Source organism: Oryzias latipes, chromosome 1, assembly GCF_002234675.1.
Source record: "Oryzias latipes chromosome 1, ASM223467v1".
NCBI classification, from domain to species: Eukaryota; Metazoa; Chordata; class Actinopteri; order Beloniformes; family Adrianichthyidae; genus Oryzias; species Oryzias latipes.
Genome location: NC_019859.2, coordinates 26,985,840 through 27,010,243, shown reverse-complemented (window position 1 = coordinate 27,010,243; position 24,404 = coordinate 26,985,840). Strand labels below are relative to the sequence as shown.

The following is a 24,404-nucleotide window of genomic DNA, read 5'->3' as shown; positions in this document are numbered from 1 at the left end:
GAGAATACGAAAGAGAAGACATAGTTCTAATTACAGCTTTTAATCCTCTGGAAACACACTCATGTACCCACAGTGAGCAAGCTTTTAATTAACCATTTGGCAACAAGGGACTGATATTGGACTAATTATTTAAACCACTCATTCCAGCTCTTGCCTGTGAAATACTTTCAGAAACACAGGTAGCTTTAAGATAGTCTGGTAATTTGGCATGTTTCTCGATTTCTTTTACATCTGAATCACCAGAAGTTAGAAAGAAATTGTGCATTGCTGATTTTTTTCAAACTGCAATAATGAAGCTTTCTAGAAGATCCTGTAGGATTTGTGTGTGAAGATTGAATTTTAAGACAAATATTATTTCAAGCTGGTAAAGATCAAATATCTGTTCTGCAGTGTAAGTGGATATCTGCTGGTGCATTTTTTAAGCATCTGTGAGTGTGAGTGTGTGGGTGTGTGTCATATGTGTGTGTGAGTGGATCTGCCCATGGAGGCAGAAGTCAGGTGGATGTAGACTGATTCTAAAGCAAATCTCCAAGCGATCCTGTGGGTTGGTGAGTCACCACAGCAACACAAACTCCTGTCTTCCTGTTCCTGTAAATCTGCCCCCCCCCACCCCCCCTTCAACCCCTTCAATCAGTACAGACACCAAACTAGCTTCCATCTACTTCTGCATAATTTCAGCTATGCAGGTTTGTTTTTCAAGAATACACTGAAGGAGGGCATAAAGTTGTGTTCTACAAATGTTATGTGGTGACTAATGCAGGAGCTGCTGATGTCATACGTTTGCCGCTGAACTCCTCATTTCCTGGACACTCATCATTTATCAGCCATTCCCCTCATAACGCTCACACACATATAAAGACGCACACATGCACACTCATTATGTATACAGTAGATCAATGTTGCAGGTAGTGCAATATACAGGATATAAACTATTGATGTTACATAGCAAGCTGCTTTAATCCAAATAGCTGTGAGTAATGAGGAGTGGTTGTAAAGTGAAGGTGTATGTACAAGGAGATGGACAACAGAAAAACAAACTTTCCCTCTACCTTTCCTTACATTTGTTTTATTAGCAAATGGTATAACCAACAAGATTAAGTTTATTTTTGTTTTGTCTTATCCGGATTAGAGTTTTAGCTCTAAAAACTAGGTTTTTTTCCAAAGGGATCCTGGAAGTAGACCAAATGACCACTGCGGGTTGGTTTTTAGATGGAAGCATTTTCATATTCAGCTGATTTTTTTGGGCTGAACCATTTGTGAACTATTCAAAATATTAGATTTACTTTTTTCCATTTTTTCAGAATGTTGTTGAGGTGGGCTTAGCAAACTGGTCAATATGCTTGACCATTGACTTTAAATGAGAACTTGACCAAGTGAGTGTGATGTCACCCATAGAAAATGACATGCTTAGGGCTCCAACGGATTTAAATCAATTCAGTCATCATTTTTCGTGAAAAACGCCGCCATGTCGGAGTCTGATGACATTAGTAAGGAGAGATTGTTCCAAGTCGGTCTGAGTCACTGTTTCTATGCCAACCACTCTTGCCAATCAGGAGTGAGCTTGTTGGAAGGCCACACCCCTACTACTTGAAAGCAGGCTTGGGAGAATCTGTAAATCAAACATTTTGATTATTTAACGTGTCGGCCTATGGGAACCACGTACTTTTATTAAGGCATGTTATTGGTCAGTTTATAACTTGAATAACTTGCCTAACAGAAAAAATATAATGGAAAAAAATAGGATTAACAAGAACATGTTAAAAAAAAGAAGCTGAGCAAGAATGGTTATTGTGCCCTTTGGCTTAAGTCATTGTGGATCTATGGTTAAAAGGTGCAGCCAGTAGTTAAAAACTCATAAAGTTATTTTAATCACACTTTCCTCAAACGTAATTAACATTTTTGAGATGCCAGTCTGTCAGCACATTTATTAGCAAGTTATATTGCTGTATTATTAAGAATTTTAAGTTATATTACTGTATTATTAAGAATTTTAAGTTATATTACTGTATTATTTAGAATTTTAAGTTTTTAAAAGTATTTTTAGGAACATTATGTATCTTTATGCCCTGCTTTGTTTTTTTTAAGCTTTTTTTTTAGCAAGGTTCAATGATTAGAAACATTTTGTAGTCAATGCAGTCGGTCTATTGTTTCTAATAAGTACTATATTATTTTAGGACTAAACACTGCCGGCGCTCATAGTTCAGCAACTTTATGATATTTGACAATCCTGAACGTTTAGTGTGGCTATTGTTAGACCACACATAGCCTACGCTTTTATTCAACGAGATGTTTGTGTGTATTATATACTTCTTACAACAATACCTGCTCGCCATTTAAAGTAATTTTTTTTATCAAAGGCTGTGAATTAGAATAAAATAGATTATGAGCCATCTTGCCCATGCCTGCTGCAAAACATTTAAAGATTTTGCTTTTTCAAAGCTAAGAGCATGTTCCAAAAAAAAGAAGTTGGGTTTGTCTTGAAATGTTTCCAAGAGGCTAGTAATAGTTTGTTTTGTAAAGATAGATTTATGAACCAGATCCAATATTCCTCAAATAAATGTTGGAGGAAGAAAACATTTTCTACAGTGTTGGGTATCAAACAATTGATTTATTAGTAGCATAGGTTTCCACGTGGATATCTAAATATTATGGGGAACATTTGCCAAGGAAAAGCCTGTCTCAGTAGCAGATTCAATAAATCAGCATTCCATATTGTTAAAAAAGAAATGGATGCTGTATGTCAGCAAAATTCTTCAATGGCCAGAGCTTATATTAATGTTTTTAACACAGCCAAAAAATACTTCAGTGATTGGAGTTTTCCAGAGGATGAACATTCTACATAGAGAAATAGGTCATCTTTGACCTATTTTAAAGCGTTCCAGATTTAATCATGATTATGCCGATTTTGGCAAAATGAAAATAAGAAACTCGTTTTCTAGGACACAGTTTCTTTAGTGGCAGTAGTTCATTAAAAATTCACCTCTGAGTTGTGGGTTGGATGTAGGGCGGAGCAATACTGCCTCCCTTCCCCTCTCCTCTGCTGAGAGGACAGAGCAGGGGGCTTTTGGCCTTTTTAGCATATTTTCTACGTCACAAATATATTCTTTTTGAAATAGTATTATAGTATAGTATTTTGAAATAGTATTATTTTATTTGCTACCGATTCCCAATGAATAAAGAAATACTCAGAAAACCATTTTGAGTTTAATTTTCTTTATTATTTATATATCATTAGGAAAATGCCACAAGAACATGTTTAACCCTTGTGCTATCCTAGGCACTTTAACATTGGGAGTTGGGTCATCTTGACCCACTATACCACATGCGTCAAACTCAAGGCCCGCGGGCCATATGTGGCCCGCCATGTTTCTTTATGTGGCCCGCAAGAGCACAAAAGTTTTTAATTTCTTCAAATATTTTTTTTTTTGATGATTACATAGTTATTGTGTGTAGCTACTGTTGTAATTATTCAATGTTTGCAGGTCTTATGTGTGTATGCAGACAAATTGCTGTCATCACACCATCAGTTGGATAAAAGGCTGTGTGCAGCCTTTTTTTTGTAAAATGTTACACGTGTAATACATGTTCTTTCTAGCTCACTTTTATTTTCCTTTATTTACTTGGACAGTTTGATCCTTCATTAGTGGAATTATGTGGGTTTTAATAAGTGGACAAAATTCAAAAGGATTTATGTTAGAGTGACAAGCTGTGTTTTCTATGCAACTGTTATTGTCACTTTAAAAAGTTATAATTAATAAATATTGAGTAATTTAAAATAAAGGAGTAGTTACATTTATTTTGCATCACATTTAGTTACATGTATAAGTTATATCTGGCCCTTTGAGGACAGTCACTGTGCTGATGTGGCCCTTGGTGAAAATGAGTTTGACACCCCTGCACTAGACAGTGCGCTGAACCTTTTTTCTTCAATGATTTGTGAACCTCACTGGTGTCCATGGATTACATGAAATCTTTCTAACTTTATCCACCTTTGTCATGGTAGGGAGAACACGTCAGGATGGACATGTTGCTTTGACAAAAATCCGCTCTCAGATAGGATTGTATTTTTTCACAGATCGCAACTATAGAGACAAAGGAGTGTGAGAAATTAGGACATTAATAAAAAAAACTTTCACCCTTAATTTCTTTAAATGAGATTTGTAAGAGTTATGATCTGAAATTTGCTTTACTGTCACGTCCATCTTGCCAAAAATTTGTGCTTCCAATCAGTAGTCATAGATCAAACCTTTCAACTATCAGTGCCTCACAAATTTGTTTGACACTTTTCACAAGTGAAACTAAACTGTCAGATTTGTGGAAATTGTATTTTTTGATGAGTTGCAGAGAATTTTACTAAATGTATAGCAATTTCCTGCCATTTAACAAAGCTGTGATATTTATGAAAGGCAATTAAGTTCCCAAAAAAAATAGAATGTCCAACCATTTTTATTTTAAAATTCTCTTTTGAAATGCTGTTTGTAATTTATTGGCACAACCACAAGCCTGTAGAAAGCAATACTAAGATGTTTATGGTTTATGAGGGATAAATGAAGACCTCAGGAGCTTCATCCTCTTGACTGTCAAGATCAGAACATTTTAGAAAAATGACAAGTGTGTGTTAAGTGAAAAATTGTTTGCTCACATTTTTTTTTAAAGTTTTACAAACCAGAAAACTAAGTGTGGAAAAATCAACCTGATGGTTTTGGTGTGCATTTGAACAAGACGCTCAGTTTTTATTTGATTATTATTGCTGTTGTTTTGCAAGTGGTTGGGGATCTGAGAGGATTGGAATGAAACAAACAGTAAAACATCTGTTTGACCACAAAAGTAGTAAATTAATAGCTGCTGGGAAGGGGTTATTGACTGTATATGAGAACTGAATTGAGTGACCCCTACCCCTGTGTTCCAAAAAGGAAATACCCGCTGGTTCTAATTTCTAATCTATTCTATTTGTCAGAATAACCATTCTTGCACTGCTGCCTTTTTATTTCCATGTTCTTAGTAAATCTAATTTTTAATGATATTTAAAAAAAAAAAAGTTACAATCAAGTTATAAACTGACCAAGCAGATTCCTTAGTACAAGTATGTGGTCTAACATCAAACGTTTGATCAACAGATTTCATGTAGCCCACTTTCAAATGGAAGGGGTTTGGACTTCCAACAAACTTACTCTTGATTGGCAAGAGTGGTTGCCATAGAAATTATGATTCAGACCAACTCGGACTAATCATTACTTACTGTTGTTATCTGTTTTCAACATAGCGTTGTACATATACCAAAAAAATGTTTACTGAATTGACTGCATTTAGTTTGGAGCTGGAACTAAGCAATTTTCAATGGCTTACTTTACCCTCATTTGGTACAATTCTCTTATACAGTCAATGGGAAGCAATAATACACACACACATTGCAGCAGCAAAAGAACACAGCAGGCAAAGATTAGATCTTTAATTCTTTTTTTCCCCCCATTCATCAATAAATATATGGAATCAGACATGTTTTTTTCTACACGTTTTTACATCAAATTCTGCTGTGCGTGTATAGCGCAGCCATGCTGCATGCAAAGCTGTGCTGAAACATGCAGTGTGACATAAATAAATACACCTGCACTATATGCACTAACGGCTGGAATCAGGTGGTGGATTCAGGCTCTATTTCTGGAGCCGAAGCTTAAAAATATACAGACCAATTGGGGACAAAATGAGAAGGGGAAGAGGCTTCCACCTGGCTCTTTTCAAATGAAAAATAGTCCTTTCCAGAAGGAGCACAAGTTGTACATCCAAGTAAATTTATCCTAAATATTAAATGCAATTTAATATTAAGGAGCTGTAAAAAGGGTTAAATCGTTGATTTCACGCTTTCTTTCAGTATTTTTTTAACAGCCTTTCATGTCATTTGATTTCATGTTTTTACATCAGTACATGCAAAAACACAAGGATTCAACTATGAATTCAGTGTGTCAAACTTTGACTGTGTGGATATGAGTCTGTGAGTGAGGGTGCTGAGTCTTTAAAGGGCTGGTGGATGAGGGACTTTGACAGATTTACGGCTAAGGTGAATGTTGTTTGTGTGTGTCTGTCTTCGGGAGTGTGTGAGTGTGTTTGTGAGTGAGTGTGAGGGCAGAAGACTAGTCAGTCATCAACTGACCTGACAGTTTTATGGTTGCTGAGCTTGCAGGATATGGTGGGTTGTTAGTTAGCCCACCTTTTTACACATCAATATACAATGTGTGTCGGTGTGTGCCTGTGTGTATGTGTCTGAAATGTAATTGTGCTCAAGTGCCATTCATTTGCTCTCATTTTGGTGGGGTTTTTTTTGTTGCTTTTTTTGTTGACGGGGGGAGACATTCTAGCTTCAAATTATTTTTAGCATGGAGCAACAATCCTTGAAAAATTATTGTTGCATATGCATATCAGCATATGAAAACCTGCATTTACCCCATCTGACTATGTTAAGATGCAGTACAAATGTACCTCTCTCAGTTTTACGCCTATTGAAAATATGTTTGTGTATTTTTGTTTTATTTGTGAATTATTCAAATTCTTTTGTCTTGTTTTTTTTAACATAATAGTTTAAGTTGAAACAGGATGACAAAAAGAGGACACCCGGGTTTAGACAAGATTTTTTTCTGTAATAGAAACCTAGGAGTGTCTTTAACTTTTTTGGCACGTGGTCGATGTGAGAGGTAAAAGGCAGCTCTTCATAAATGCACACAACCAGAGATTTATAGGCAGATACTTTTTCGATTTCCAATTCTTTTATTTTCTCAGGTGAGTACATCCTTGACCCTTTAATTCAATTCTATTTTATTTGTATAGCCCAAATTCACAACAACAGTCGTCTCGATGGGCTTCGTGTAATTGAAAAAGTTAAACATAAAATCAACATTATCATGAATACATAGAATTCAATAGGAAAATACTAAATTGAACTAACTAAACTAAACTGGACATCCCTGCCCTTAGACCCCCCTTCACGGTAAGGAAAAACTCCTTAAAAAAACGGATTCCGGAAAAAACGAAGAAACCTCAGGGTGTCCACATGAAGGAGCGATCCTCCCCCAGGACGGACAGGAGATTTACCAGAACTCATAGAGAAGAATTAACTTATCTAACCCTACAACTACATATTTAAAGTCCAGCACCAGAGCTTCATCCAGACGGAGTTGGGGGGACAGCCGGGGGCGCGAGTCGAGCTGGAACACACAAGCCGTCACTGGCAACCACTAAATAAACTCTTTGACATATCATACATTTTGAACAATCAATAAGCTGATTGTGACATGAAGGAGAATGGCTTTTCATAGCTGCTTTGCACCAACATGCAACAAATTACTGACGTAGAACTTCATATCTGCGCAAAGCCACTTCTCTATGAGACATAATGTCATGGGGGTATCAGGATGATCCAGATGCAGGACCAGATGACAAGCCACAGCGAGAACTAAAAGTATTTAACAATGAAAAGCGCCACTCTAGGTGGGAAAAACCCTCAACATAACTCAACTCCAGAATACAAAATTATCAAGATGTGCTCGTGCTAGGAGCTAAACATAAGCTACACTCCGACACAGAGTGCAGAAACAGAACCACTTAAATACAGCTGAAACAAATTAACCTAAAGTGCGGGCAGCTGTGTGCCACTCCATGGAGAGCCACCAGAGAGAGGGCGGAGTCCTCCAGGAGAGCCACAGCCAATCTGCATAGAGAAACACAAGAATGAGGAAGACAAAACAGAACTGACACTGTCACACACTCCGCTGGAATTACATTTATTACAGAAACAGTGGAAGACTTACAACAGTCGAAATAATGTAAACATTGAAGCTAAATATATACGAAATATATTCTAATATGTAAAACTTTTATATTGAAAAAAATATTTCAAATGAACTATTATGACATACAAGAATAATCAACCAAAATGGCCTGAAAATATAATTAAATACTAAAACACTAAAATGCTTCATTAAGGTTTAAGGCAAAAAAACAGCCACTGTAAGGAAACAACATTTATTTGGAGACAGGTTACACTAACAAAACATGTGTGGGTTTTTTATATTATTAGTAAAAGCTTCCCGTGTGAGGTAAGCTGTTAAACTTCAATCTCTACTGTATATCTTAAGAAGATTTCAGTTAAACTTTGATGTCATTTTGCTCAGTTTTTCCACATGACAAATGCCTGAAGTTATTTTTAATTTTACACATGAAAGAAGGTAACTACCATTGACTTACAATTTGAAAGTACTCTCTGTCAAAACAGCCCTATTTAGAAAAAAAAAAAGCTAATTTAGACATTTATTGAATTTGAATTAGACACTCACCTCACAGTGTTAGCACAGTACATCTTGCAAGGTACACTTTGCTAATATTGAGTTGGACCCCCTTTTGCTATCAGATCTACCTTTTTCCTTGGTAGTATCGATTAAAGAAGGTACTCGAAACATTCATCAGAGTTTGGTCCATATTGACAGTATAGCATCACGCACTTGATGCAGATTTGTCTGCTGCACGTCTGTGATGCCAATCTCCCGTTCCACTATATCCCAAAGGTGCGCTATTGGATTGAGATCTGGTGGAGGCCATTTGAGTATTTTGGCTGAAAATCCCAGTAGATCATCAGTTTCTGAAATCCCCAGACCACCCCGTTTGGCACCAACAACCATGCCAGGTTTAAAGTCACTTCAATCCCCTTTCTTCCTTATTCTGATGCTCAGTTTGAAATGCAGCAGATCGTTTGGACCATGTCTACATGCCTAAATGCATGGAGTTGCTGCCATGTGATTGCCTGGTTAGAAATTTGTGTTAATGAGTAGTTGGACGGGTGAACCTAATCAAGTGGCTGGTGAGTGTATATCATAAATGTGCGCGAGCCTGCTGATAATGTAGATCCCTTTAGATGTTTCGCCCATTCCTTATTAATGCTGAAATATTCACAGCTGCCATTTAAACAAGCCACTTGGTATTTTGATGGTTGAACCTGTGGTTTGGTTCGTGGCTCACTGTGCGCACTCCTCTCACTCTTTCTCTCTATCTGTTCCTCAAACACACACACACACCATTGTATGTACCATCTCCATTTTGGTACTGCTATAGCAACTGAAGTATGTGTGCACATACATGCATATCTGTTCGTGCCTCTCCACGTCTTCTGACAGTGACCTACTTTTATGGATCCCACTCACTCATAATGATTAAAATACTGCTCCTCTTTTCCTCCGTCTATTCTTTGTTCCCTCAGTTTATCTTACCTCTCATCTCAGCTTCCCTCGTGTCCCTTTTTGTATCAGATTTTTAGGTGACCCTGCTCTCCCTACCTTTCCTGTTTATTTTTATTGCCTCACATCCTCATCAATCAGCCTGTCAGTTTTTCTCATGACCCGATTTTTTGAATCAACCATTCATTTCCTTATTTAATATTGCTGTTAATACTGCCGTTTCATTTTTCTTTGCCTCTGTCCTTTCCTCTCGTCCGTCTTTTCTGTATTTTATTCCCCACTTTTCTTTCTTAATATCTTGCTGTAAACATTTGTGACACCTCCACCCCCTTTTCATACTCTCCTCTCATTTTTAACTTCCAAAACCTCATCTTGATAGCAGAGTTTCATTGTTTTACAGACAGTTTTTAGTCTCCCAAAAAGCTATTTCCATTTCGGTTCATGACTCAATTTTAACTAACAAGTGACCTATTTGGTCAAATTGGTTGATCAAGAATCTGACTAAAACACAACAAAAAATCTGAGTTTGAGCAAATGTTCCGATAAGAGTTGATGCTGGTTAGAAAACAGTAACACCAAATATTGATTTAATTTAAATTTTCCTTTTGTTTGCATTTTGTAAATTATTATTCATTTATTTAGGGCTGCACGGTGGCGCAGTGGCTAGTGCTCTTGCCTCACAGCAAGAAGGCCCCTGGTTCAAGACCCGGCTGGGGGACATGAAAAACAACATCAATGGGGACCTTTCTGTGTGGAGTTTGCATGTTCTCCCGTGCATGTGTGGGTTTTCTCCAGGATCTCTGGCTTCCTCCCACCATCCACAAACATGCTTCATAGGTTGATTGGCAACTCTAAATTGTCCATAGGTGTGAGTTTGAGTGTGAGAGCGAATGTATATGTGATTGAGGATATTTTACCCTGCGACAGACTGGCGACCAGTCCAGGGCATCCCTTGCCTACGCCCAAGTGGCCGGGATAGGCTCCAGCAACCCCGTGACCCAGAAAGCAAATAAACGGTGAAAGAAAATGAATGAATTATTAATTTATTTAATAAATCATTATTCATATCTCTGAAAGCATCCTTGTTTCACAGCAATGCTTTCCCACACCTGCCTAAAACCTTTGCACTGTTTTTACCAAATATGGATCTAAGTACTTATAGGAAAAAGTAGTTAAACTTAATCTTTATTTTTATTGTGGTGTTGTAACACTTTATTCTAAAGCTCTTGCATCAGTTTGTATCAGTTTCTTGGATTGTCTGTTTGAAGTGTGAAAGCTCATCTGGACTCTGGCATGGACCAACAAAGTGAGGTCTGCCTTGCATTAAAGCATTGATTTCAGTTTGTGCCTTAGTCACACTCACCCACACGGGTAATGCTGGTTTTTGGGTGTCCAAGCCTGTAAAGAGCTGCATCTTAAAAGGAGCGCACATGTGTTTTGAAGTTCCCTTTAGGCTCATACATTCACATTAAAAGAAGTCATGAAAATGAAACGTATGATGAACAAGTCTGTGGTAAATGCAGAGTGAAGTATTTGTAAGGCTAATGAAAGTTGCTCCCACTTATGACAACTTACATGGGATGCTGTCATACAGTGTCCTAACACTTTAGTCATTAGTGAGGCGCGCATACTGGCTCCTTTCTACAGGTGAAATAGTAGTGCCTGTAGGACACCCGAAGGATGCCTACACAAACTACACTCTGATCGTCTAATTTTTCTAATTTAGTCAGGCTGCACACATGCAATGCGTACTTATAACATGAACAGCACTAACAGGCTGCTTGCACAGGGTGCAAGGTTTGTGCACGAAAATTTTCGCCTTAAGGGCTCACCTGTCTATGATCTTAAAATTTGGTGCGGGCCCCCTGCGTTTCCCATTCAGGTTTGCCCATTTTTTGCTAACAGACACCCCGTATCCACTAAGTGTGTTGGAAAAAAATGTTTTTCGACATACCGTTGCAGTGCTTAACATTGTGATCATTTAATAAACTGAATTTTTCCAATTTTATTACAATGGAAGATTTATTGAAATTTATGAAGAGTTTTTTTCTAAGTCATACTTAAAAAAAAAGAAAGAAAATGTGTTCCAGTACAATATCGGGATACGTATCTTAGCCCCAGATTCTTGCCAATACACACCCCTAGTATCCACCCATAAGGGCAGCTGTGACTAAGGCAATACTTTATCTTTCTTTCACCAATGCTGAAGAGAACAGCAGAATGAATGCAAACGCAGCCATCTTACTACGGAGGGTGAATAAACCAAATGCAGATAACATAAGTGCTGTGTAGTTTGACTAAAAATAGAAGCGCCAATCAAGAAAAAGTAGGAAAATGCCTTTTGCTCTTAGTGTGTCATAGTGATATGAATGTGCTTATTATTGTATAAACGTTGGAGTTGTAGGGAAACAAGTTTTTCTTTCCCATGCTTTTTTTTCATCCATTTATGCAGCACTTTTTTTTCCCCTCCTTTGCATTTTCAGGCAGTTTTGATGCTCTGGTGCTGGTGGTAGACGTGTAGCAAACTAAATGATAATTTTTAACATCAATAATCTATTTAAGCCAGTTCACCAATTGTTTTAGTGTCAAATCATCCTTAGGGATGCTTTGATGTTTTCTTTGAATAGTTTTATAAAAGAAAAGAAAAACTTTTTATTGCTAAATAAACATGTACTATATAAAATGATTTTTGAAATATTTTGTTAAGCTTTTGCTTTGTCTGATACATTTAAAATGGCGTATACTTATATAGCGCTTTCTACCTTCTTACGAAGGCCCAAAGCGCTTTACAGTCACAGTCCCATTCACCCATGCACACACACATTTACACACACATTCACACACTGATGGCGGCTCCGCTGCTGAACACTGGCGCCAACCTCCCACCAGAGGCAAGGTGGGGTTCAGTGTCTTGCCCAAGGACACTTTGACACATGGGCGTGCAAGGCGGGAATCGAACCTGCAATCTTATGATCATGGGTTGACAGCCCTACCGCTGCACCACGGCCGCCCCCCAATTTACTTTAAGAATCGGTATTTTATTTTAGTTTAAGTTTTAAAAAAAGCTAAACTTCTTTAAGGTTGTTTTAGTTTGTTCTTCACTGTAGGCTGCTCAGAATTTAAAGATAGGCACTGATGTGGTCTGTCGGCTGGACGACCAGCTAAAGCTTGATCAGTTTGTATGGTGGTGGTGGGCAGTATTACACCCAGTGTGTGTCTGCAGTGCACAAAAAGCTGTCACAGCTTCCAGATGAGACTGTTTCCTTTGGTTGCATCATGGGAAATGGTGCAAGTGTTATGGTGTGTTTGACTATGACTGCTGTTTGTGCCAATAAAAAGGTTTTTAACCCGAGCGTGTGTGGCCACCGTCTAAAGATATGCTTCTTTGGTTTATTGAAGAGTCTAAATTGGTGGAGGAGGAATTATGGTGTGGGGTTGTTTTTCAGGACTTGGGCCTTAGTTCCAATGTAAGGAACTCTGAATGCTTCAGGATGCCAAAACATTTTGGCCAATTCCATGCTCCCAACCCTGTAGGAACAGTTTGGAGCGGGCCACTTCCTCTTTCAACATAATTGTGCACAAAGCAAGATCCATTCAGACATGGATGACAGAATCTGGTGTGGATAAACTTGAACAGGCCTGCAGAGACCTGATCTGAACCAGATAGAACACCTTTGGGATGAATTAGAGCGGAGACTGAGAGCCATGCCTTCTCAATCAACATCAGTGTTTGACCTCACCAATGCGTTTTTGGAAGAATTGTCAAAAATTCCTATAAACACACTCAACCTTGTGGACAGCCTTCCCAGAAGAGTTGAATCTGTAATAGCTGTAAAAGGTGGACTGATATCATGTCAAAAACTGCATAACCATAATTAAAAGACGACTGGGATTGATTTTAAAATAAATAAAAAATATAGTTGGAGTGGAACTTTCAATTGCTTTACTGAACTGAAATTTAAACCAACAAGAACATATATATATATATATATATATATATATATTTTTTTTTTTATATTCATAATAATTTTGTGATTAGTACAGAGCACATCCATTATCATTTCATAGTTATGTCCTGAATTAAAATAGTCTTTAATAGCAGCAGCTATGTTTGGGTCAGCAGTAACATTCATGTTTGTGGTTTAAAGCACTTGATTGTTTTGGATTTTTTAATTTTTTGTTTTGATTTCTAGAATATGTTATTTTTATTTTATTTATTTTTTTGCTTTTTCATTGATGTTGTGATCTCTATGATGTTTTTGCATTGAGTGATTTGTTGATGTGTTTTTCACTTCAAGGCCACCAAAGTTAACACTTTATCACCAATAATGTCACAGGGACACCTAAATAACACAGGCTTTTTGACATACTGTAAACTTGGAGAAAAGAGACTTTTTCTGTCTGGCTTTACACCAATATGCAGCACCTTACTAGACACTTTTCTCCATACAAGGCAGAATCAGCTGATAAACGTTGTCTTTTTTTCTTTCTTTTTTTCCCACTGAACGGCTGCGCACACCGGTTCAACCATTACATTTTTTTACCACTAAATAAACCAGTCGTACATGTGACCAAATTGGAGCCCTGCCGCTAAGCCTCTTCCAGCTGTAGGTGGCCAACATGCACTAGTATTGGGTAGCGATAATATATGCTAAAAGGCTGTTCAAGAACCTGCTTTCAGCGGGTCCTTGAATGTGTAATACATTTGGTATCTTGCATGTGAACGTAGCCTGAGAGTCTGCGAAATGTTCATTTCAGATACCCTATTGGTGAGTCATGGTGATGGCAACATTCCATTGTATTAATGCAGTTTGAAGTACAGACATTTGATGTATTGTTGCCCAACATTTTTCCTCTAAGTTTATCAAAAAGTTTTCTTTCTTTTTATTTAAAAGATCACTAACACCAGATCGCTTTGTAGAAAGCTTAATTACCAAAAAATTGGCTTTGTAAACCTTCTGCATTTATGAAAATGTAGCAATTGTTGGTAAATTGGGTTAGATAATAGAAAACCCTGCAGGTTTGGTTGATGAAGGAGAGGAAGACAGCAAGAAAGTATACGATTGCATCACGTCCATAAAGGAAGCGACTCTTGCTAAGTCGATGGCTGCACTTTCATTTATTTGATAAAGCTTCATTTGGTGTGATTTAAAATCTCCCCTTCATCAGTCTCGGCCCACTATAGCACAGCCTCAGCACCACACCAAAATGCATCATCAGCTGAAAACACGTGCGCACTAGGACAGATACACACACTCAGCCTACAGACACACATTGCAAAAACATGCGCAAAAGTTGCTTTTCATAAGAGGTGGAGTGTTGTGAGGAGATTTGGGGAGGGCACTGCAGGATTTTTACAAGTGTATTGTTCTATTAATGAATTTCATTTCACACATGTTCATCTTGGAGGAAGGGAATTGTAGAGACACACAGTGACATAAGTTAAGTCTGAAAAAATGATTTTTGCAAAGAGGACATTGCCTCTGATGAGCCATACAATGAAGTTATGGGAAAGAGTAGCTGAAGCTAGACTAAGAGCAGAAGTGAACATTTGTGAGCAGTAGTATGTTGTATAGCCAAGAAAGAGCACTACAGATGCAATATTTACTTTGAGGATGTTGATTGAGAAGTATAGAGAAGGTAAGTGAGAGCTACACTGTGTCTTTGTAGATCTAAAGAAAGCTTGTTACAGGGTGCCCAGAGATGAACTGTGGTATTGTATGAGAAGGTCTGGAATGACACAGAAGTATGTTAGAGCAGTGCAGGACATGTATGAGGGCTGTGAGGCAGTGGTGAGGTGTGCTGTAGGGGTGCCAGAGGAGTTCAAGGTGGAGGTGGGATTACATCAGGGATAAACTCATGGCCCCTTCCGGTTTGTAGTGGTGATGGACAGGCTGACAGATGAAGTTAGACAGGAATCACCATAGATTATGATGTTTGCAGGCGATGTGATTTGTAAGAAGAGAAGGGAACAGGTGGAAGAGAAGCTGGAGAGATGGAGGTGTGCCCTGGAAAGGAGAAAAATGAAGGTTATTCGTAGCTAGACGTGATGAAGTCACACAGGACACATGATGTGTGTAATGAAGACTAACAAAATAGCACACAGGTGTCGTCTCACTGATGACCGACAGTCCATCCTAAGAATCTCTACAGCACAGGACCTCGCAGCAAACACAAACCAACTTGTTGACAAAAAAAAATGCCAGGCGTCCAGCTCTGATAAAATTACACAATAGCAAAGAAAACAGAATTTGATTTGTCAAGGCTGAAAAGCACAAATTTTATTCATATTTCCAGGTTTTGTTTGTTTTGTTATGCAGCATATTTCTATTTTGAATTTGGGTTTATTTTGGTTTAGAGCAAAGTTTTTTGGGATATTTAAAATGTAAGTTTATTTCCTTATATAAAGTGACATTAGAGTAAAGAAATGCCAATGTTTTTTATTTCTTGTAATGTACTTTATTGTTTACTTGTATAATTTTGACAGGATATATTTTATGGAGAGAAAAAATATAAGGTATTTAAGGTTTAAGGTAATTTAATCAGGAATAAAATTTTTAGTCTATTTTTATACATTATAATAAAAAATATATAAAAGAAAAAAAAATCTGTTTTAAAATGTTTTGTTTTAGTGTGTTAATGAAAAGTTTATCCTGTTCGGCCTTCAGCATGTTTGGGATGTTGGCCCCCTGAGCAATCGAGTTTGATACCAATGGGGTAAAGGAGACAGGGTTAGAAAGAGGAAGTTGATTCGCTGTGGTGACCCTGAAGGGAAAAGCTGAAAGGAAAATAGGAGGCATTGCCTCTATTCAAGGGGCCCTTTGCAGAGGAAGTCTCTGTAAAGTTACGATCGCACCACCCTCGGCAACACGGGTTCAAGTAGCCACCTCCAAAGAAAAATCTATATATACGTGTAAATGAGCATTTCAAGTTTCTACATTAAATCTCCATATTCACGTGTAACTGTGCAAGTTTCTATGACAGTTGCCAGGCTCTATGTACAAAAACACGCTGCCATTGAACGCACATTTAAAGTTAAACTAGGCTGACTAGCCCAATCAGGGACTCGGATTTGGTAGTGACGTATGGATGGCAGCCTTTTTAATTAACAGAAGTGCCAACAGTTTAAAAATTGATCATAGAGGAGAAATTGATAACTGCGGATTGTCCCTGGGCAGAATTATATGACACCAAATTGTAAGTTATCGGAACAGAGCTGTGAAAAAAAAGGCTTGGGGGAGACTTGCTCCGCTTTAACGTTTTGCACCAAGCCTCTTGTAACTGTAGAGGGCTAGTGCACAGTAGAGAGAGAAACAATAGAATAAGCCCTTCCTGCTTGTTCATTGTGAACACCATAATAAACCACATGACCAGTGTAATCAAGCTTTAGTTGTGTTTCTGAGTATTTCTTTTATTCAAATTGTTATGAATCAGGAGCAAATGAAAAAATGCTGTTTTACAAAAGAGCTTATTTGTGAGCTAGAAGCTCCCTATTTTAAGCTCTCAGAAACAGAGAGGTGAAGGGGGGCGGGGTTCAGGCCCGGATCGAGTCCTGAACCCTGCATTTGGTCTCTATTTAGACTCCCATCAAGCAGCCTTTCCTGATTCAGACCAAAGCTTGTAAACAAAACCATGAGAAAGAAAATCTCTTCACTCATTGGTCAAGGAATTATGAGGGCGGAGCAAAACAACTAATTGCAGAAATTATGGAAGTCCTGCACTGTGCTGGCTTCCTCGGGGTAGTAAGTTAAAACATTATAATTCGCGGACCAATTTTGAATTTCTTTATCAATATCAACTGCTGCTTTGGAATGGTGGAGATGTGGTGCAGGGCAAATACTGGCATCTAAGAAGGTACGTGGATAAGCGCTTATAACATATAGATTGTCAGGAAAACATCAAGAAGTAGAGGGGTTTAGGAGTACCCAGATGCAGGGAGGAGGAGGCAGGAGTTCCATGTGAATAAGATCTTTAATACCTTAAAAGGACCTAGAAAACAAAACCACTGCAGTGCAGGAAGGCAAACTCACAACTCAAAATTAGAAAAACTAGAAACAGGGAACTATGGACCAGCACAGGAGGAAGGGAAAGACAGGACTCAAATAGACACAGAACAGACAATACACAGGTGGAAACAATCAGGACAGATGGGGACCAAAACCAAAACTCAAAACCATGATACACAACAGGAAACCTATCAAAATAAAACAGGAAAACAGAACTAAAATAGAATCAACAAACAAAAGTAAAGAACTCACACCGTAACAGTATCATGTTAAAAGTTTGTTTGAGAGAAGAAACACAAAATTGGTTTTGATGAGTCTTCATTCATTCGATCACATTTCAGTGAGTTGCCGTGTCCCATTGATGTGGTGTTATGGCCTTTTTTAAAGAGAACTCTGTTAAGGAAACTACAAGGTGGCTTTTAGGATGACGTCACTGCAGCGACTGTTGGACGAGTGCCGCATAAAAAGACAGAGAAAAGCATGTAAGAATCGTTGTTATTAAAAGAAACGTTTCTAACAAGTAAAACGTTGGACCCTTTTTTCTCCTTTGATAACACGACAATCGTTGGTTTTCATTTGCCATCTGTTGCTATATTCTTACTGTGTTCACATCGTGTGACACCTGGCTATGGTGGCCGTTTTGGTCCAGTTGTTCTGCTCAGAGGACAGATTGTATTCAGACTGAGGAATCTCAGAACGAAACGAAGCTCAGTCCGCTTGAAAACAAATCGAGACTGTTGTGGTTGTCTGTGGTAACATCTGTTAACCACTGGCTGTCACTACCAGTTGTTGGACAAGTTATCATTACATATAACAGAAGAAAAAGAAACATGGCGGATGTGAAGAACAAGGTTCATTAAAAAAGTTACTGGTACCTAACTTGGTCTGATCATTACAAAAACAAACATAACAGAGGCCACATGGAAAGATGGGTTCGAGAGCGGTTTGTGGTTGCAAAGCAGGGTCCACTTGGGTGTATTCAGACTGAAAATATATTCTGGATTATCAGGGGAAATGAACTTTGGTTCACTTTGAGCGAACCAAATCTGTCCAGTTTGAATAGACCCTGAGCGAGTTGTCCACACTCACATAAAAGAGTTAACTGTGGCTGCACAGCTCTGTCTGTTCTCTCATGTTTGCCCGTTACTGTCACCACAAATATGTCAGCTATGAATTTGGTTTGCCCTGCAAGACAAAATGGATAGTGGTGCGAGTGTGCGAAAAGAGTCAATTGAGTGGATCGCACATGAAATGACAGGTGACAGCACTTGTGGCAAATGTTATCCTCACCTGCAAGTTGACCAGTGCCACAGATGAGGCATCATTTATCCAACACTTGAAGTCTGAAGATTGTTGCACTAATGACTAAATGCAGCAAGGGTTTGCTGTGTTGATAATGAAAGACAATTGCTTGAGGGTGTTAAAAAAGATTATACAAGTGCACTTGTGCTTTTTTTTTAATACTCTGAATACTCAAGTCGCTGCAGTAAAGTGCAGCAGATAAAAAAATACCAGTCATCAAATGATTAGCAAAGGCTTTACTGTGTTTAACCTTATGTTGTTTTTTCATTTGTGTATGTTGTCATTTTTAAAACTTACAATGCAAATGACAGCTGACATTTTTTTTTAATTGTATACAACAAAATTAAATCTTTTTAATATTTGATGTTTTTATGATACTGCATACAATTTGATAAATGAACCCAAAATATTTGCTTTGATTTTTATTTGCTTCATTTTAGTGCACAATTGAGGGAGTCAATGTGACTCCCTGTTTGGTCTCATTTGAGACCTAAGACCAAAGTCAAGCTACCCTGGGCTTTTTAAATTTTTTATTTATTTATTTATTTTTTTAAGTGAACGCAATATCGGATTAAGAACAGCCCAACGTGTGTGTGTGTATGTGTGAGAGATATCATTAGGCAAGCAGGAAATGTTTGTTGCCATTGGAAAGCAATTTTAATTAACAGGGAAGGAACTTGCTTCCATTTTTGCAGAGCTCACCAATTCTGCTGAGGCCAAATTCTCGGTTCTGTAATTGTTGGTGATTCACCCAGTCTTCTTTGTCTCTTGGCTTTTTAAGAAAATCCAACAAATGTTGAGAAACATTACGGGCGGCCGTGGTGCAGCGGTGGGGCGGTCGACCCATGATCGTAAGATTGCAGGTTCAATTCCCGCCTTGCACGCCCATGTGTTGAAGTGTCCTTGGGCAAGACACTGAACCCCACCTTGCCTCTGGTGGGAGGTTGGCACCAGTGTTCGGCAGCGGAGCCGCCATCAGTGTGTGAATGTGTGTGTGCATGGGTGAATGGGACTGTGACTGTAAAGCGCTTTTGGCCTTCGTAAGAAGGTAGAAAGCGCTAAATAAGTATACACCATTTACCATTTTTAGAAAAAAAAACAGAGGATGGAGGTTGATAGGAAATAAAAAGAGATGGATCAGGTAAAAAAAGATGACAAAAAACAGAAATGATGCCGAAAGGTATAAAGAACTGAAAAGAGATAATGATCTCGACAATATATAGAAAGAGACTGCAGCAATATGAAGAAATGGGAGGAAATGAGAGATGCACATAGAGCAGTGCTACCTTCTGCTTTCAGCAGGTTGTTAGGCCAGCAGAGTGTGTGTCTGCTGAATAATAGATGTTGTGGCAGGCATTTCTGCTCACACACACACACACACACACAAGCACATACATACATGGATCGGTGGGCTGCACTAAAAAGCAAGACCAATCACATTCCAAGCTTCATTACTAAAAAGTCAAAACGAAATCAAAACAAACATTTTGCCTTTTTTTTTCAAAGTAGTTTACAACCACTAAGTAATTAAACCTTGAAATATCCCGTATTTGAAGCTATTGTGTGATGCCACACTACAGCTTGTGCGCATCCGTGTGTAAGCTGTCTGTTTAAAACCTCAGAGCCAATTTGTGTTGGAAGCCAGTTTGCTTATGGTTTTATAGATAATGTATAGCTGATCTCATGGTTTTCCACTCAGTACTGTATTCCTGCTTACTCTGGGACTCCCTTTTATCTGCAGAAAGGCTGCTTTGTAACCACAAGCCTTAATGCATACAAGATGGTTCTCCTCCAAGATCCTTTATTGTTCTGTTTCCATCAAACTGACCGCGTAGTGCACATGCATGTTGACACAATTCACAGTTAAACAGTTCTTTTGTTCAGCTTTAAAGGGCCTTAAAAGCAGGGGTTTCAGCTTGCATGCAACACAAATGCACAAAACATGCTCTTTAAATGTGAAACGTTTCCACTTTTTCAAAGACAAGTGTGTATGTTGTGCCAGCCAGCTTTTTTACTCTGCACTACCCAGAATGAACTGTCCGATCTCCTCACGTCAGTTTTCTCATCCTGTGCAAACACACGTGCATGCACTTGAAGACCATCCTCTAGCCATGGTGTCAGTGTCAGGCTTGCATCCAGTAAACATGACAACAGACACGTAGTCCCAGCACACGCGCTCAAACGTACATGCAAAGAGACAGACACTCGGATGCGGACTAACAAGATAATCGCTGGCCAATTAGGCACAGGCTTGATCTGTCTGGATGGATCCAGTCATCTTAGCCCCTCCAGCAGCCATTACTAAGGCATGGGCACACACAAATCAGGCAGACAAACACACAAAAACAGATCCAAACCCACTTGAAGAGACGGGTTTCTGTGAAAAGCTGGCTGCTCCGCCGACTGACCTCTGTGTGTCAGAGCGTGGGTGTGCAGGAATCTGAGTCTCTGTAATGCATGTAGTTAACTGACCGTTTTTAGCTTCTTCAGTTGTTGAGCTGCATTTGCTGTCTGTGATTGGTGCAATACTAATCACAGACAAAAGAAAGAAAAGAGTGGGCCATAAATCACCCTTTTTTTTCAAAGCTGTCCTGAAAACAAGTGATTGACAGTTGAGTGGTTCACATATGAAGACTTAAAAAACACTGACATTTTGCAAAGTAGTGCTTTCAAAAGTGGTTTCATTGTGCAGCGATTGTAATACACAGCCTGTGTTTGTGAAGCGTGTGTCGCATGTGATGTGTTGGTCACTGATTTTGGCCTTGACTACAGCTGCACTCCGTTTGAATGGATGATCCTCACCACCATCATTGCTAACTGCATCGTCCTGGCTTTGGAGCAGCACCTTCCCGATGGAGACAAGACGCCTCTGTCTGAACGACTGGTAACACACACACTCACGCCCGCAAGCAGTGCGTTCACAACACAATCGCACAATCAAAGCTTTTGCCAATCACAGAGATGGAATTATAAACAAAAGGCTGAAAACGTTGAGACAGTCAGACAATAGAGACATACCTCCTAAAGAAATACTCACAGAAAAGACCACGGAGGAAAAGCCAAATAGAGAAATATAAATAAAAAGACTTCAATATCAAGTGTCATTACACTAGTTTCCTTTTAAAATCGTACTTTAGGGCTTAATGGATTATTGCTTTGGAGACACAGGGCATGTATTGTGTGCTCAAAAACGTGCCAAACGCTGGTTCTTGAACGCGCTTTTACTATACACACTGGACTGTCAATACCAGGTACTGGCGCATGTCCTCACAATTGGAAGAAGCTTGGTGAAGAAGCTTGGTGCAAAACTTCAAAGCGGCTTTTTACTCCAGGCTTTTTGTTGTACAGCTCTTTTCTGGTGTACAAATACATTGGTGTCGTAGAATTCCAGCCAATCACAAATAACAATAATTAATTTCTCTTCCACAATCAATTTTCAAACAAGTGGTACTTCTGTGAATGACAAAAACGCTACCCCTACATCACTACTAAAGCCGAGTCCCTAAGTGGTCAAAGTTAAACTGCTTTAACTTTCTAGGGCTGGCATTTTGTACGTAGACCTCAAAAAGAGCTTTCATGCGTTGCTATGAATGCAAGAGTTTTGAACGCAGAAGCCCAAAATGCACATAAACACATCTTTACATAGACTTTTCATTGGAAGTGGTCACTTGAACCAGTTTTGCCGAAAGTTGGTGAGTTAATCTAGGTTAAATATTTGAATCAAAATTAATTTACTTCAGTTTTATGTTTCTTGTGTGTAGCAACTTGAAACATATTTACTTTAAAAATATACTTAATCATACCTTTTATTTTACTATTTGAATTTCTCAGTTTTTTTGTTTTTCTTTCCCCTCACCTAATTCTTCACTTTTCTTTCTTGGCATACGTTCTTCTTGCACCACTCTCCCTTTTACACTTTGCAGGAGGAGACGGAGCCTTACTTCATAGCCATCTTCTGTTTCGAGTCTGGGATAAAGATCCTGGCTCTGGGTTTTGCGTTACATAAGGGCTCCTACCTGAGAAATGGCTGGAACGTCATGGACTTTGTGGTCGTACTCACTGGGTGAGTCTCCCAACACCATTTTCTGTGGCCACATTTTTTTCTTTGCTGTTACATACACTCCATTGCATGTGGTGGTTTTTGACATCCTGCAAATAATCCTGCTAAAGAAGAGCATCTGACTAAAAAAATAATGGGTTTGGTGGATAACAAATGTTTTTCTATACATCCTCCTTTCATTTTTCTTAATTTAAATCTGTGGTGGCAAAATAAAAGGAAACTCATGCAAAAAATGTGTTGTAATAATAATAATATTAATTGATTGTATTTATCTTTTTGTTGGTTCACAAAGCGCTTACAATTTGTCCATTATTCATTTACTTTTCATTCATACTTGGTGATGGTAACTAATAATGTAGCCTCAGATGCCCTGGGGCAAGCGTGACAGAGGCGTGGCTGCCAGTTTGAATTCTGAATTCTCTTTTTTGAGGTCTGTCTTTCTGAGCATCTTTACCAGATCCTATCAAAACTATGCTTTGTTACTTGATTTTAACACGTTCTTGTTAATCTTGTTTTTTTCCAGGATGTTTTGTCTGTAGTGCATATTATTTAAGTTGTAAAGTGGCCAATCAGATGCCTCACTAATAGTATGTGGTGCCTGCTGGCCCCCACTTCAAATGCTCGAAACGTTTCACAGTCTCCCAAGCCCGCTTTTAAGTGGTAGGGGTGTGGACTTCCAACAAGCTTACTCCTGCTCATCCTAGCAAGAGTAGTAACCATGGAAACAATGGCATAAACCAACTCAAACCAATGACTCGTTTTTGACTATGTCTGGTTCCAACATGGCGGCATTCGAATCGCAAAAAATGGTGACTGAATTTATTTTATTTGATTGAAGCCAAAAGTAATTATTTTTCTATGGGTGACATCACAATCGGTCCAGGTCTCGTGTATCATCAATGGTCAAAACCTGGGCTTTTTCAGCGTGGGCAGATAGGCAAGACATACACTACATTCGTGATCCCTGACTAATCTCCTTAGGAGGCAGTGAGATGCAGTAAAATGAAACCCTAATGATGAATGTCAAGCGTAAGGCATGGTGTTTAAATTTAAAAGTTGACCCCATCGTGGTATCACTCACCATCTCTCAGTCTCAGGGCAAATGCTCAACCACTAGAACACGTCATATGTTTTTGGGTAAATATAGAGAGTGCTGGCATGGCTATACTTTAGTCTATGGTTTTATCCAAAAATAGAAAGTCAAAAGAATAATGTTAACAAAATAAAAACGCCCCTCTCACCCTTCCGCGGGTGGTGTATCGCCCAAGCTCAGGTCCTCTGCCAGAGACTCTTTCGAGCCCGAATGACATCCCAATGTCAGTAAACTATATTCTGGTGGTGTGGATCAGGGAGTCAATGTCACGCTCACTCTTAGCATATAGCTTGATGTCATCCATGTAGAGGTGGTGACCTATGTTGGCCCCATTTCTGAGTCGGTATCCATAGCCAGTTTTATTGATTATTTGGCTAAGGGGCTTCAGACCAATGCAGAACAACGGTGGGGACAGAGCGTCACCTTGGTATATATATATATATACATATATATATATACTGTATATATATGACAGAAATTGATAACAGCTACATGATCACAAAAACTTAGTTTGTTATTAAAGCACCTCAGGTAATGGCACCTCTTTTTTTTTTATATAATTCTAACATAATAGAACCGTGGAAATGCTGTTGTGTTCCTGGGTTAACAGCATGTCTTCCTTCTTTTCTGATCTTGCTCACTTAGACTGCAACAGCAGAGGTCTGGTTTGACAAGGTGTGTGTGTATGATCAGGGCCACTCCCCCTTAGTCGCTTTGCTCTTTAA

At 38.7% G+C, this 24,404-nt stretch overlaps 1 protein-coding gene across 25 annotated transcripts in view; it reads left to right on the top strand.

Annotated features, from left to right (window-relative positions):
* cacna1a (calcium voltage-gated channel subunit alpha1 A) overlaps positions 1-24,404 on the top strand; it is a 194,316-nt gene that overhangs the window by 29,661 nt on the left and 140,251 nt on the right. For all 25 annotated transcript variants that reach the window (XM_023959252.1, XM_023959258.1, XM_023959257.1 and 22 more), the window contains exons 3-4: positions 21,305-21,410; positions 22,450-22,589. In XM_023959252.1, coding sequence (XP_023815020.1) covers positions 21,305-21,410; positions 22,450-22,589 — 246 coding nt within the window. The remainder of the gene's footprint in view (positions 1-21,304; positions 21,411-22,449; positions 22,590-24,404) is intronic.